The sequence below is a fragment of the Rana temporaria genome, chromosome 7 (assembly GCF_905171775.1).
Source record: "Rana temporaria chromosome 7, aRanTem1.1, whole genome shotgun sequence".
Lineage (NCBI taxonomy): Eukaryota > Metazoa > Chordata > Amphibia > Anura > Ranidae > Rana > Rana temporaria.
In genome coordinates, this window is record NC_053495.1 from 469,671 (window position 1) to 484,321 (window position 14,651).

At 53.1% G+C, this 14,651-nt stretch overlaps 1 protein-coding gene across 1 annotated transcript in view; it reads right to left on the reverse strand.

Moving 5' to 3' along the window:
* The window catches only part of GRM7 (glutamate metabotropic receptor 7), a 353,299-nt gene that overhangs the window by 27,015 nt on the left and 311,633 nt on the right, over positions 1-14,651 (reverse strand). The window contains exon 9 of the mRNA XM_040358638.1: positions 1,457-1,703. Within this exon, the coding sequence (XP_040214572.1) occupies positions 1,457-1,703 (247 nt within the window). The remainder of the gene's footprint in view (positions 1-1,456; positions 1,704-14,651) is intronic.

Consider the following 14,651-nt stretch of genomic DNA (forward strand, 5'->3'; position numbering starts at 1 on the left):
GCTTGCTCCCCCAATCCCATTACTTGCTCCTCCCATTCCCATTGCTTGCTCCCCTAATCCCATTGCTTGCTCCCCCAATCCCATTACTTGCTCCTCCCATTCCCATTGCTTGCTCCCCCATTCCCATTACTTGCTCCCCTAATCCCATTGCTTGCTCCCCCAATCCCATTACTTGCTCCTCCCATTCCCATTGCTTGCTCCTCCCATTCCCATTGCTTGCTCCCCCCATTCCCATTGCTTGCTCCTCCCATTGCTTGCTCCCCCCATTCCCATTGCTTGCTCCCCCCATTCCCATTGCTTGCTCCCCCCATTCCCATTGCTTGCTCCCCCATTCCCATTGCTTGCTCCTCCCATTGCTTGCTCCCCCCAATCCCATTGCTTGCTCCTCCCATTGCTTGCTCCCCCCATTCCCATTGCTTGCTCCCCCCATTCCCATTGCTTGCTCCCCCCATTCCCATTGCTTGCTCCCCCCAATCCCATTACTTGCTCCCCCCATTCCCATTGCTTGCTCCCCCCATTCCCATTACTTGTTCCCCCCCATTCCTTGCTCCCCCCAATCCAATTACTTGCTCCCCCCATTCCCATTGCTTGCTCCCCCCAATCCCATTGCTTGCTCCCCCCATTCCCATTGCTTGCTCCCCCCATTCCCATTACTTGTTCCCCCTATTCCCATTGCTTGCTCCCCCCATTCCCATTGCTTGCTCCCCCAATCCCATTACTTGCTCCTCCCATTCCCATTGCTTGCTCCCCTAATCCCATTGCTTGCTCCCCCAATCCCATTACTTGCTCCTCCCATTCCCATTGCTTGCTCCCCCATTCCCATTACTTGCTCCCCTAATCCCATTGCTTGCTCCCCCAATCCCATTACTTGCTCCTCCCATTCCCATTGCTTGCTCCTCCCATTCCCATTGCTTGCTCCCCCCATTCCCATTGCTTGCTCCTCCCATTGCTTGCTCCCCCATTCCCATTGCTTGCTCCCCCCATTCCCATTGCTTGCTCCCCCCATTCCCATTGCTTGCTCCTCCCATTGCTTGCTCCCCCCAATCCCATTGCTTGCTCCTCCCATTGCTTGCTCCCCCCATTCCCATTGCTTGCTCCCCCCATTCCCATTGCTTGCTCCCCCCAATCCCATTACTTGCTCCCCCCATTCCCATTGCTTGCTCCCCCATTTCCATTGCTTGCTCCCCCATTCCCATTGCTTGCTCCCCCCATTCCCATTGCTTGCTCCCCTAATCCCATTGCTTGCTCCCCCAATCCCATTACTTGCTCTTCCCATTCCCATTGCTTGCTCCCCCATTTCCATTGCTTGCTCCCCCATTCCCATTGCTTGCTCCCCCCATTCCCATTGCTTGCTCCCCCCAATCCCATTACTTGCTCCCCTGCTCTCAGGCCGGAGCACCGGATCTCATGGTCCCGGGTTGGAGGACCTCATAGTTGGGGGGTCGGAGATACTCACTGTTTGGGTTCACATTCTCGCAGAGCTCTGTCTTGGCTTCCCCGTTGGGTCGGTCGCTGGGCTTGTGTGACAAACGCGATGACATCGTGGCCGCCGTCACCACCGCCTTAAAGCTGCGTTTGCGTTTCTGGACATTCAGCTCCGGGTGGAAGATGATGATGTACACCTTGGGCATGTAGAGCATCCCCAGAGCCACCGAGGCACTAAGATTCATGGAGATGGTGAGCGTGGTGGTCTGGATGTAGAGCTGCAAGAGAAGGAAAGCGACCAATTAGAGAAGCCCAATCCCAACATTCCATCCGAGACTATTCACATCCCACTAGTAAAGGGCTGGATGGCCGAGACTATTCACATCCCACTAGTAAAGGGCTGGATGGATTTACAATGATGGGAAAAGGCCTCCTGGGGCCCCAGAATAATAGCACACTGACACTCGGGCCCCACATTGATGATATACTGACAGTTGGGGGCCCCACATTGATGATATACTGACAGTTGGGGGCCCCACATTGATGGTATACTGACAGTTGGGGGCCCCACATTGATGATATACTGACACTCGGGCCCCTCATTGATGATATACTGACACTCGGGCCCCTCATTGATGATATACTGACACTCGGGCCCCACATTGATGATATACTGACACTCGGGCCCCTCATTGATGATATACTGACAGTTGGGGGCCCCACATTAATGATATACTGACACTCGGGCCCCTCATTGATGATATTCTGACAGTTGGGGGCCCCACATTGATGATATACTGACAGTTGGGGGCCCCACATTGATGATATACTGACAGTTGGGGGCCCCACATTGATGGTATACTGACACTCGGACCCCTCATTGATGATATACTGACAGTTGGGGGCCCCACATTGATGATATACTGACACTCGGGCCCCACATTGATGATATACTGACACTCGGGCCCCTCATTGATGATATACTGACAGTTGGGGGCCCCTCATTGATCGTTCCCTCTTATTGGTGATCTCAGAGAGAAAGTGAAATAATAAATCTGATGAAATCCATCCCCACCATCAGGGGAGTCCCCGTGTTGGAGGAGATTATTATCCAATTATCTCAGTGACATTGTTATGACAGACGTCCCCACATTGTCCGACCATCGATCGGCTGTGCGGTGGTTCCTCCTCCGCCCCTTTAATGGGACAAGCTGTCAATCAAAGTCATGTCAGGAGATAATGGTTGTCGCTCATTAATCAGATATTAGAGAAGGATGAAGATCGCCGTGTGATTGGCGGGTGGAGGAAGGGCGCTCCCATCCTTCCCACTAATGGATTCTTCGGAGTGAAGGGCGCTCATCTCCTAATACATCACATATGGAGAGGAGAAAATAATGAGCTGTTCCCCCCCCCCCCCCCCAATCCACCCGAACGGGGGAAACCTTTTATTCTCACATCGAATATCCGGCGAATCACAACTCTGCACATCTCTGTCCCCTCGGTGGGGGGGGGGGCATTTCTGCCTTCTCCTTCCCTCCACCAGCTGTCACCTCTGCCCCCATGTCTACAAATGACCCCCCCCCCCCCCAGCGATCACAGCCATTTCCATCCCAACAATCCCACCCCACAATCCCTATTTCACCCCACCCTCATTTACCCCTCTACTCCCCCCTCCCACCCTCATTTACCCCTCCCACCCTCATTTACCCCTCCCACCCTCATTTACCCCCTATGATGAGGATATGTAACATAACCACCCAGGTGTATTCTTAGGTAATGTAAAATTACACTTCAGTGATCCGTCAGATCCGAGAGAGAAACCCAAATTCACACATGAAAGGGTTGGGAAGTGGATCCGAGTTTCTCGAGTTTATTGAACACAAAGTACAATATTTATAGAGTTTCAAAGACAAAAAGATGGGGGGGCATCGGAGTGACTTCCATGATCAGTAGAGGACACTCGTCATCTATTCACCAAACATCGGCTTCTGTCTATAAAATGCAGATTTCCCAATAATGTACATTACAGTGAGGACAGAAAATGTATTCGGGGTTTGGCTAAAACCACAAAAACTCGGTGTGTGAGGAACACGAACGTTTCTTCATGGACATCGATCAACCGCAAAAACCGACCTGTCCTCCCTCCCCACCCTCATTTACCCCCTCCCACCCCACCCTCATTTACCCCCTGTCCTCCCTCCCACCCCACCCTCATTTACCCCCTGTCCTCCCTCCCCACCCTCATTTACCCCCTGTCCTCCCTCCCCACCCTCATTTACCCCCTGTCCTCCCTCCCTCCCCACTCTCATTTACCCCCTGAGTTCCCTCCCACCCCACCCTCATTTACCCCCCATCCCCATTTACCCCTCTCCCCCCTCCCTCATTTACCCCCTCCCACCCCACCCTCATTTACCCATCTCACCCCTCCCTCATTTACCCCCTCTCCCCCCCACCCTCATTTACCCCCTCTCCCACCCCACCCTCATTTACCCCTCTCCCCCCTACCCTCATTTCCCCCTTCTACCTTCCCACCCCACCTCAGTACTTTGTAGCATCATCAAATTTAGTTTTCATTCATTATTGTAACAAAGATTTCCTCCATTGTGTTCTGTATTTCTCTCGTGTTACTTTGTATCTTCCCGACACTGAAGAGCCGGACTTTCCTTCCCTCTGGATGACCTTCATATCTTCTGTAATTCCTCCTAATTGGAATGACCTGGTTCCTCTTTCCTCCTCGGGATCTCCTTTCATCTTATAACACCTCGGGCCGGGTCCACACTGTGTGCAGCGAGGGGGGGGGGGGGGGCACAGCAGGGGGTCCGGGGCGTCCCCGTTCACCGGTTCATGTCCGAATTTTTAGCTGAACTTGAGCCTGAAATGGAGCCAAAGGGGGACTATTCTGCCGTGCCGTGCACCGGATTGGTGTTGGGTCTCATTGTTAACCCTTCACTCCAAGGCTTGGTGTTGGGTCTCATTGTTAACCCTTCACTCTAAGGTTTGGTGTTGGGTCTCATTGTTAACCCTTCACTCTAAGGTTTGGTGTTGGGTCTCATTGTTATCCCTTCACTCTAAGGTTTGGTGTTGGGTCTCATTGTTATCCCTTCACTCTAAGGTTTGGTGTTGGGTCTCATTGTTATCCCTTCACTCTAAGGTTTGGTGTTGGGTCTCATTGTTAACCCTTCACTCTAAGGTTTGGTGTTGGGTCTCATTGTTAACCCTTCACTCTAAGGTTTGGTGTTGGGTCTCATTGTTAACCCTTCACTCTAAGGCTTGGTGTTGGGTCTCATTGTTAACCCTTCACTGTAAGGTTTGGTGTTGGGTCTCATTGTTAATCCTTCACTGTAAGGTTTGGTGTTGGGTCTCATTGTTAACCCTTCACTCTAGGGCTTGGTGTTGGGTCTCATTGTTATCCCTTCACTCTAAGGTTTGGTGTTGGGTCTCATTGTTATCCCTTCACTCTAAGGCTTGGTGTTGGATCTCATTGTTAACCCTTCACTCTAGGGCTTGGTGTTGGGTCTCATTGTTAACCCTTCACTCTAAGGTTTGGTGTTGGGTCTCATTGTTATCCCTTCACTCTAAGGTTTGGTGTTGGGTCTCATTGTTATCCCTTCACTCTAAGGTTTGGTGTTGGGTCTCATTGTTATCCCTTCACTCTAAGGTTTGGTGTTGGGTCTCATTGTTAACCCTTCACTCTAAGGTTTGGTGTTGGGTCTCATTGTTAACCCTTCACTCTAAGGTTTGGTGTTGGGTCTCATTGTTAACCCTTCACTCTAAGGCTTGGTGTTGGGTCTCATTGTTAACCCTTCACTGTAAGGTTTGGTGTTGGGTCTCATTGTTAATCCTTCACTGTAAGGTTTGGTGTTGGGTCTCATTGTTAACCCTTCACTCTAGGGCTTGGTGTTGGGTCTCATTGTTATCCCTTCACTCTAAGGTTTGGTGTTGGGTCTCATTGTTATCCCTTCACTCTAAGGCTTGGTGTTGGATCTCATTGTTAACCCTTCACTCTAGGGCTTGGTGTTGGGTCTCATTGTTAACCCTTCACTCTAAGGTTTGGTGTTGGGTCTCATTGTTATCCCTTCACTCTAAGGTTTGGTGTTGGGTCTCATTGTTATCCCTTCACTCTAAGGTTTGGTGTTGGGTCTCATTGTTATCCCTTCACTCTAAGGTTTGGTGTTGGGTCTCATTGTTAACCCTTCACTCTAAGGTTTGGTGTTGGGTCTCATTGTTAACCCTTCACTCTAAGGTTTGGTGTTGGGTCTCATTGTTAACCCTTCACTCTAAGGCTTGGTGTTGGGTCTCATTGTTAACCCTTCACTGTAAGGTTTGGTGTTGGGTCTCATTGTTAATCCTTCACTGTAAGGTTTGGTGTTGGGTCTCATTGTTAACCCTTCACTCTAGGGCTTGGTGTTGGGTCTCATTGTTATCCCTTCACTCTAAGGTTTGGTGTTGGGTCTCATTGTTATCCCTTCACTCTAAGGCTTGGTGTTGGATCTCATTGTTAACCCTTCACTCTAGGGCTTGGTGTTGGGTCTCATTGTTAACCCTTCACTCTAAGGTTTGGTGTTGGGTCTCATTGTTATCCCTTCACTCTAAGGTTTGGTGTTGGGTCTCATTGTTATCCCTTCACTCTAAGGTTTGGTGTTGGGTCTCATTGTTAACCCTTCACTCTAAGGTTTGGTGTTGGGTCTCATTGTTAACCCTTCACTCTAAGGTTTGGTATTGGCTCTCATTGTTAACCCTTCACTCTAGGGATTGGTGTTGGGTCTCATTGTAAACCCTTCACTCTTAGGTTTGGTGTTGGGTCTCATTGTTAACCCTTGCTCATTGTTAACCCCTCACTCTAGGGCTTGGTGTTGGGTCTCATTGTTGGTCCTTCACTCTAGGGCTTGGTGTTGGGTCTCATTGTTGGTCCTTCACTCTAGGGCTTGGTGTTGGGTCTCATTGTTAACCCTTCACTCTAGGGCTTGGTGTTGGGTCTCATTGTTAACCCTTCACTCTAAGGTTTGGTGTTGGGTCTCATTGTTATCCCTTCACTCTAAGGTTTGATGTTGGGTCTCATTGTTAACCCTTCACTCTAAGGTTTGGCGTTGGGTCTCATTGTTATCCCTTCACTCTAGGGTTTGGTGTTGGGTCTCATTGTTAACCCTTGCTCATTGTTAACCCCTCACTCTAGGGCTTGGTGTTGGGTCTCATTGTTGGTCCTTCACTCTAGGGCTTGGTGTTGGGTCTCATTGTTGGTCCTTCACTCTAGGGTTTGGTGTTGGGTCTCATTGTTATTACTTCACTCTAGGGCTTGGTGTTGGGTCTCATTGTTAACCCTTCACTCTAAGGTTTGGTGTTGGGTCTCATTGTTAACCCTTCACTCTAGGGCTCTGTGTTGGGTCTCATCGTTGGCCACGTATACATTGTAGGGAATAGCTGGAATGCGGTTTAGCTTGGGGAAATCTCCTTTCGGTTGGAGTCTGGCAGGCGGTATGAATAGCGGCTCTTATCACCTGAAGTTTATTTCTTCAGAGTTGAGATATTTGTGGCGTTGTTGTACATTTGGCGGCGCGGCATCCTTCGAGGAGCATTGTTTGTACAGAGCTCCCCTCCCGGGAATGTGCGGAGACTCTGGTTTTGCTGAATTAAATACAACCTCTAAGCTCCTCTTATCCGCTCTCTACCACAGAATCACAGAAGATTGATTTTATTTTCTGCCGCTCCGGCCGTGTCTTTCCTCCCGGATTGAACAGATATTCCGATAAAAGGATATAAAATAAAAACCCTCCACCGGCTCCGGCACTTCCTGAACTGGGACTGCAGACAGATTCTGGGACTATAAAGCTCCTTCCCCATTGTGCGGAACAAGGAAACGAGAAACAGAACATCACCTGAAGGAACACAACGAACCGAGACACCCTGGGGAGGAGACCGCAGAGCCGGTACAACCCCCGGGGAGGAGACCGCAGAGCCAGTACAACCCCCGAGGAGGAGACCACAGAGCCGGTACAACCCCCGGGGAGGAGACCGCAGAGCCGGCATAACCCCCGGGGCGGAGACCACAGAGCCAGTACAACCCCCGGGGCGGAGACCGCAGAGCCGGTACAACCCCCGGGGAGAAGACCACAGAGCCGGTACAACCCCCGGGGAGGAGACCACAGAGCCGGTACAACCCCCGGGGAGGAGACCGCAGAGCCGGTACAACCCCCGGGGAGGAGACCGCAGAGCCGGTACAACCCCCGGGGCAGAGACCGCAGAGCCGGTACAACCCCCGGGGAGAAGACCACAGAGCCGGTACAACCCCCGGGGAGGAGACCACAGAGCCGGTACAACCCCAGGGCGGGGACCGCAGAGCCGGTACAACCCCCGGGGCGGAGACCGCAGAGCCGGTTCAACCCCCGGGGCTGAGACCGCAGAGCCAGTACAACCCCCGGGGAGAAGACCACAGAGCCGGTACAACCCCCGGGGAGGAGACCACAGAGCCGGTACAACCCCAGGGCGGGGACCGCAGAGCCGGTACAACCCCCGGGGCGGAGACCGCAGAGCCGGTTCAACCCCCGGGGCTGAGACCGCAGAGCCGGTACAACCCCCGGGGAGGAGACCGCAGATCCGGTACAACCCCCGGGGAGGAGACCGCAGAGCTGGTACAACCCCCAGGGAGGAGACCGCAGAGCCGGTACAACCCCCGGGGAGGAGACCGCAGAGCCGGTACAACCCCCGAGGAGGAGACTACAGAGCTGGTATAACCCCCGGGGCAGAGCTGGTAAACCCCCGGGGAGGAGACCGCAGAGCCGGTACAACCCCCGGGGGGAGACCGCAGAGCCGGTACAACCCCCGGGGCGGAGACCACACTGTCTGCTCCCAGTACTCCGCTGTGTACAGAGATTGGGGCTGATTTACTAAACCAAAACTAACAAGAGTGGGATCACTTGTTACGTTATATATATAGAAAATGCTCTCAACCAGTCAGATTGATCGTACAATGAGGTCCACTGTGTGGTGCGCTCTGCTCCTGGCGCCGGTTGCTGTGGGTCGCGCATCGCTCTGCTCCTGGCGCTGGTTGCTGTGGGTCGCGCATCGCTCTGCTCCTGGCGCCGGTTGCTGTGGGTCGCGCATCGCTCTGCTCCTGGCGCCGGTTGCTGTGGGTCGCGCAGCGCTCTGCTCCTGGCGCCGGCTGCTGTGGGTCGCGCAGCGCTCTGCTCCTGGCGCCGGTTGCTGTGGGTCGCGCAGCGCTCTGCTCCTGGCGCCGGTTGCTGTGGGTCGCGCATCGCTCTGCTCCTGGCGCCGGTTGCTGTGGGTCGCGCATCGCTCTGCTCCTGGCGCTGGTTGCTGTGGGTCGCGCAGCGCTCTGCTCCTGGCGCTGGTTGCTGTGGGTCGCGCATCGCTCTGCTCCTGGCGCCGGTTGCTGTGGGTCGCGCATCGCTCTGCTCCTGGCGCTGGTTGCTGTGGGTCGCGCATCGCTCTGCTCCTGGCGCCGGTTGCTGTGGGTCGCGCATCGCTCTGCTCCTGGCGCCGGTTGCTGTGGGTCGCGCAGCGCTCTGCTCCTGGCGCCGGCTGCTGTGGGTCGCGCAGCGCTCTGCTCCTGGCGCCGGTTGCTGTGGGTCGCGCAGCGCTCTGCTCCTGGCGCTGGTTGCTGTGGGTCGCGCATCGCTCTGCTCCTGGCGCCGGTTGCTGTGGGTCGCGCATCGCTCTGCTCCTGGCGCTGGTTGCTGTGGGTCGCGCAGCGCTCTGCTCCTGGCGCTGGTTGCTGTGGGTCGCGCATCGCTCTGCTCCTGGCGCCGGTTGCTGTGGGTCGCGCATCGCTCTGCTCCTGGCGCCGGTTGCTGTGGGTCGCACAGTGCTCTGCTCCTGGCGCCGGTTGCTGTGGGTCGCACAGTGCTCTGCTCCTGGCGCCGGTTGCTGTGGGTCGCGCATCGCTCTGCTCCTGGCGTCGGTTGCTGTGGGTTGCACAGTGCTCTGCTCCTGGCGCCGGTTGCTGTGGGTCGCGCATCGCTCTGCTCCTGGCGCTGGTTGCTGTGGGTCGCGCAGCGCTCTGCTCCTGGCGCCGGTTGCTGTGGGTCGCGCATCGCTCTGCTCCTGGCGCCGGTTGCTGTGGGTCGCGCAGCGCTCTGCTCCTGGCGCCGGTTGCTGTGGGTCGCACAGTGCTCTGCTCCTGGCGCCGGTTGCTGTGGGTCGCACAGTGCTCTGCTCCTGGCGCCGGTTGCTGTGGGTCGCGCATCGCTCTGCTCCTTGCGCCGGTTGCTGTGGGTCGGGCAGCGCTCTGCTCCTGGTTGCTGTGGGTCGCACAGTGCTCTGCTCCTGGCGCCGGTTGCTGTGGGTCGCGCATCGCTCTGCTCCTGGCGCCGGTTGCTGTGGGTCGCGCAGCGTTGAACGCATGTTCCAATGTTCCTCCTGAAGGCGGCTACAACACATACCTCCGGGGTATTTTGATGTTTTTCCTCGGATCAGAAATAATCAGACTTTTCGGAATGTCGCGGACGTTTGGCTGAACTTTCTCAGCGGTCGGCGGTATTGTCGGCGGATCTTCTTTCCCGCGCGGCGCTCAGATCAGGCGACACTAATTCCCGAACTTAGATAAGAGAGAAGAGCGCGGCGGCGGATGAAGAGGTCGCCATCAGAGATAAACAAACATCGGCGAGGAGGAACGGCGATCAACAAACCGGAGATAATTCCGGGTCATTAAAATCCGTAATCGTCGTCCCCGGCGATAGATCTGATCACTCGCTCGATCGCTCGAGCTTGGTCCGCCCCGGAGACACACATTCCACGGATACAATGTATCATATGGGGGATCCCCTCCTCACAATGTATCATATGGGGGATCCTCTCCTCACCACAATGTATCATATGGGGGATCCTCACCACAATGTATCATATGGGGGATCCTCTCCTCTCCACAATGTATCATATGGGGGATCCTCACCACAATGTATCATATGGGGGATCCTCACCACAATGTATCATATGGGGGATCCTCACCACAATGTATCATATGGGGGATCCTCTCCTCACCACAATGTATCATATGGGGGATCCTCTCCTCACCACAATGTATCATATGGGGGATCCCCTCCTCACCACAATGTATCATATGGGGGATCCCCTCCTCACCACAATGTATCATATGGGGGATCCTCTCCTCACCACAATGTATCATATGGGGGATCCCCTCCTCACCACAATGTATCATATGGGGGATCCCCTCCTCACCACAATGTATCATATGGGGGATCCTCTCCTCACCACAATGTATCATATGGGGGATCCCCTCCTCACCACAATGTATCATATGGGGGATCCCCTCCTCACCACAATGTATCATATGGGGGATCCTCTCCTCACCACAATGTATCATATCGGGGATCCTCTCCTCTCCACAATGTATCATATGGGGGATCCCCTCCTCACCACAATGTATCATATGGGGGATCCTCTCCTCTCCACAATGTATCATATGGGGGATCCCCTCCTCACCACAATGTATCATATGGGGGATCCCCTCCTCACCACAATGTATCATATGGGGGATCCCCTCCTCACCACAATGTATCATATGGGGGATCCTCTCCTCACCACAATGTATCATATGGGGGATCCCCTCCTCACCACAATGTATCATATGGGGGATCCTCTCCTCACCACAATGTATCATATCGGGGATCCTCTCCTCTCCACAATGTATCATATGGGGGATCCTCACCACAATGTATCATATGGGGGATCCTCTCCTCTCCACAATGTATCATATGGGGGATCCCCTCCTCACCACAATGTATCATATGGGGGATCCCCTCCTCACCACAATGTATCATATGGGGGATCCTCACCACAATGTATCATATGGGGGATCCTCTCCTCACCACAATGTATCATATGGGGGATCCCCTCCTCACCACAATGTATCATATGGGGGATCCTCTCCTCACCACAATGTATCATATGGGGGATCCTCTCCTCTCCACAATGTATCATATGGGGGATCCTCTCCTCTCCACAATGTATCATATGGGGGATTCCCTCCTCACCACAATGTATCATATGGGGGATCCTCTCCTCACCACAATGTATCATATGGGGGATCCTCTCCTCTCCACAATGTATCATATGGGGGATCCCCTCCTCACAATGTATCATATGGGGGATCCCCTCCTCACAATGTATCATATGGGGGATCCTCTCCTCACCACAATGTATCATATGGGGGATCCTCTCCTCACCACAATGTATCATATGGGGGATCCTCTCCACAATGTATCATATGGGGGATCCCCTCCTCACCACAATGTATCATATGGGGGATCCTCTCCTCACCACAATGTATCATATGGGGGATCCCCTCCTCACCACAATGTATCATATGGGGGATCCTCTCCTCACCACAATGTATCATATGGGGGATCCCCTCCTCACCACAATGTATCATATGGGGGATCCCCTCCTCACCACAATGTATCATATGGGGGATCCTCTCCTCACCACAATGTATCATATGGGGGATCCTCTCCTCACCACAATGTATCATATGGGGGATCCCCTCCTCACCACAATGTATCATATGGGGGATCCCCTCCTCACCACAATGTATCATATGGGGGATCCTCTCCTCACCACAATGTATCATATGGGGGATCCTCTCCTCACCACAATGTATCATATGGGGGATCCCCTCCTCACCACAATGTATCATATGGAGGATCCTCTCCTCACCACAATGTATCATATGGGGGATCCCCTCCTCACCACAATGTATCATATGGGGGATCCTCTCCTCACCACAATGTATCATATGGGGGATCCTCTCCTCCTCACAATGTATCATATGGGGGATCCCCTCCTCACCACAATGTATCATATGGGGGATCCCCTCCTCACCACAATGTATCATATGGGGGATCCTCTCCTCCTCACAATGTATCATATGGGGGATCCTCTCCTCACCACAATGTATCATATGGGGGATCCCCTCACCACAATGTATCATATGGGGGATCCTCCCCTCACCACAATGTATCATATGGGGGATCCCCTCCTCACCACAATGTATCATATGGGGGATCCCCTCCTCACCACAATGTATCATATGGGGGATCCTCTCCTCACCACAATGTATCATATGGGGGATCCCCTCCTCACCACAATGTATCATATGGGGGATCCCCTCCTCACCACAATGTATCATATGGGGGATCCTCTCCTCACCACAATGTATCATATGGGGGATCCCCTCCTCACCACAATGTATCATATGGGGGATCCCCTCCTCACCACAATGTATCATATGGGGGATCCTCTCCTCACCACAATGTATCATATCGGGGATCCTCTCCTCTCCACAATGTATCATATGGGGGATCCCCTCCTCACCACAATGTATCATATGGGGGATCCTCTCCTCTCCACAATGTATCATATGGGGGATCCCCTCCTCACCACAATGTATCATATGGGGGATCCCCTCCTCACCACAATGTATCATATGGGGGATCCCCTCCTCACCACAATGTATCATATGGGGGATCCTCTCCTCACCACAATGTATCATATGGGGGATCCCCTCCTCACCACAATGTATCATATGGGGGATCCTCTCCTCACCACAATGTATCATATCGGGGATCCTCTCCTCTCCACAATGTATCATATGGGGGATCCTCACCACAATGTATCATATGGGGGATCCTCTCCTCTCCACAATGTATCATATGGGGGATCCCCTCCTCACCACAATGTATCATATGGGGGATCCCCTCCTCACCACAATGTATCATATGGGGGATCCTCACCACAATGTATCATATGGGGGATCCTCTCCTCACCACAATGTATCATATGGGGGATCCCCTCCTCACCACAATGTATCATATGGGGGATCCTCTCCTCACCACAATGTATCATATGGGGGATCCTCTCCTCTCCACAATGTATCATATGGGGGATCCTCTCCTCTCCACAATGTATCATATGGGGGATTCCCTCCTCACCACAATGTATCATATGGGGGATCCTCTCCTCACCACAATGTATCATATGGGGGATCCTCTCCTCTCCACAATGTATCATATGGGGGATCCCCTCCTCACAATGTATCATATGGGGGATCCCCTCCTCACAATGTATCATATGGGGGATCCTCTCCTCACCACAATGTATCATATGGGGGATCCTCTCCTCACCACAATGTATCATATGGGGGATCCTCTCCACAATGTATCATATGGGGGATCCCCTCCTCACCACAATGTATCATATGGGGGATCCTCTCCTCACCACAATGTATCATATGGGGGATCCCCTCCTCACCACAATGTATCATATGGGGGATCCTCTCCTCACCACAATGTATCATATGGGGGATCCCCTCCTCACCACAATGTATCATATGGGGGATCCCCTCCTCACCACAATGTATCATATGGGGGATCCTCTCCTCACCACAATGTATCATATGGGGGATCCTCTCCTCACCACAATGTATCATATGGGGGATCCCCTCCTCACCACAATGTATCATATGGGGGATCCCCTCCTCACCACAATGTATCATATGGGGGATCCTCTCCTCACCACAATGTATCATATGGGGGATCCTCTCCTCACCACAATGTATCATATGGGGGATCCCCTCCTCACCACAATGTATCATATGGAGGATCCTCTCCTCACCACAATGTATCATATGGGGGATCCCCTCCTCACCACAATGTATCATATGGGGGATCCTCTCCTCACCACAATGTATCATATGGGGGATCCTCTCCTCCTCACAATGTATCATATGGGGGATCCCCTCCTCACCACAATGTATCATATGGGGGATCCCCTCCTCACCACAATGTATCATATGGGGGATCCTCTCCTCCTCACAATGTATCATATGGGGGATCCTCTCCTCACCACAATGTATCATATGGGGGATCCCCTCACCACAATGTATCATATGGGGGATCCTCCCCTCACCACAATGTATCATATGGGGGATCCCCTCCTCACCACAATGTATCATATGGGGGATCCTCCCCTCACCACAATGTATCATATGGGGGATCCCCTCACCACAATGTATCATATGGGGGATCCTCTCCTCCTCACAATGTATCATATGGGGGATCCCCTCCTCACCACAATGTATCATATGGGGGATCCCCTCCTCACCACAATGTATCATATGGGGGATCCTCTCCTCACCACAATGTATCATATGGGGGATCCTCTCCTCACCACAATGTATCATATGGGGATTTGTA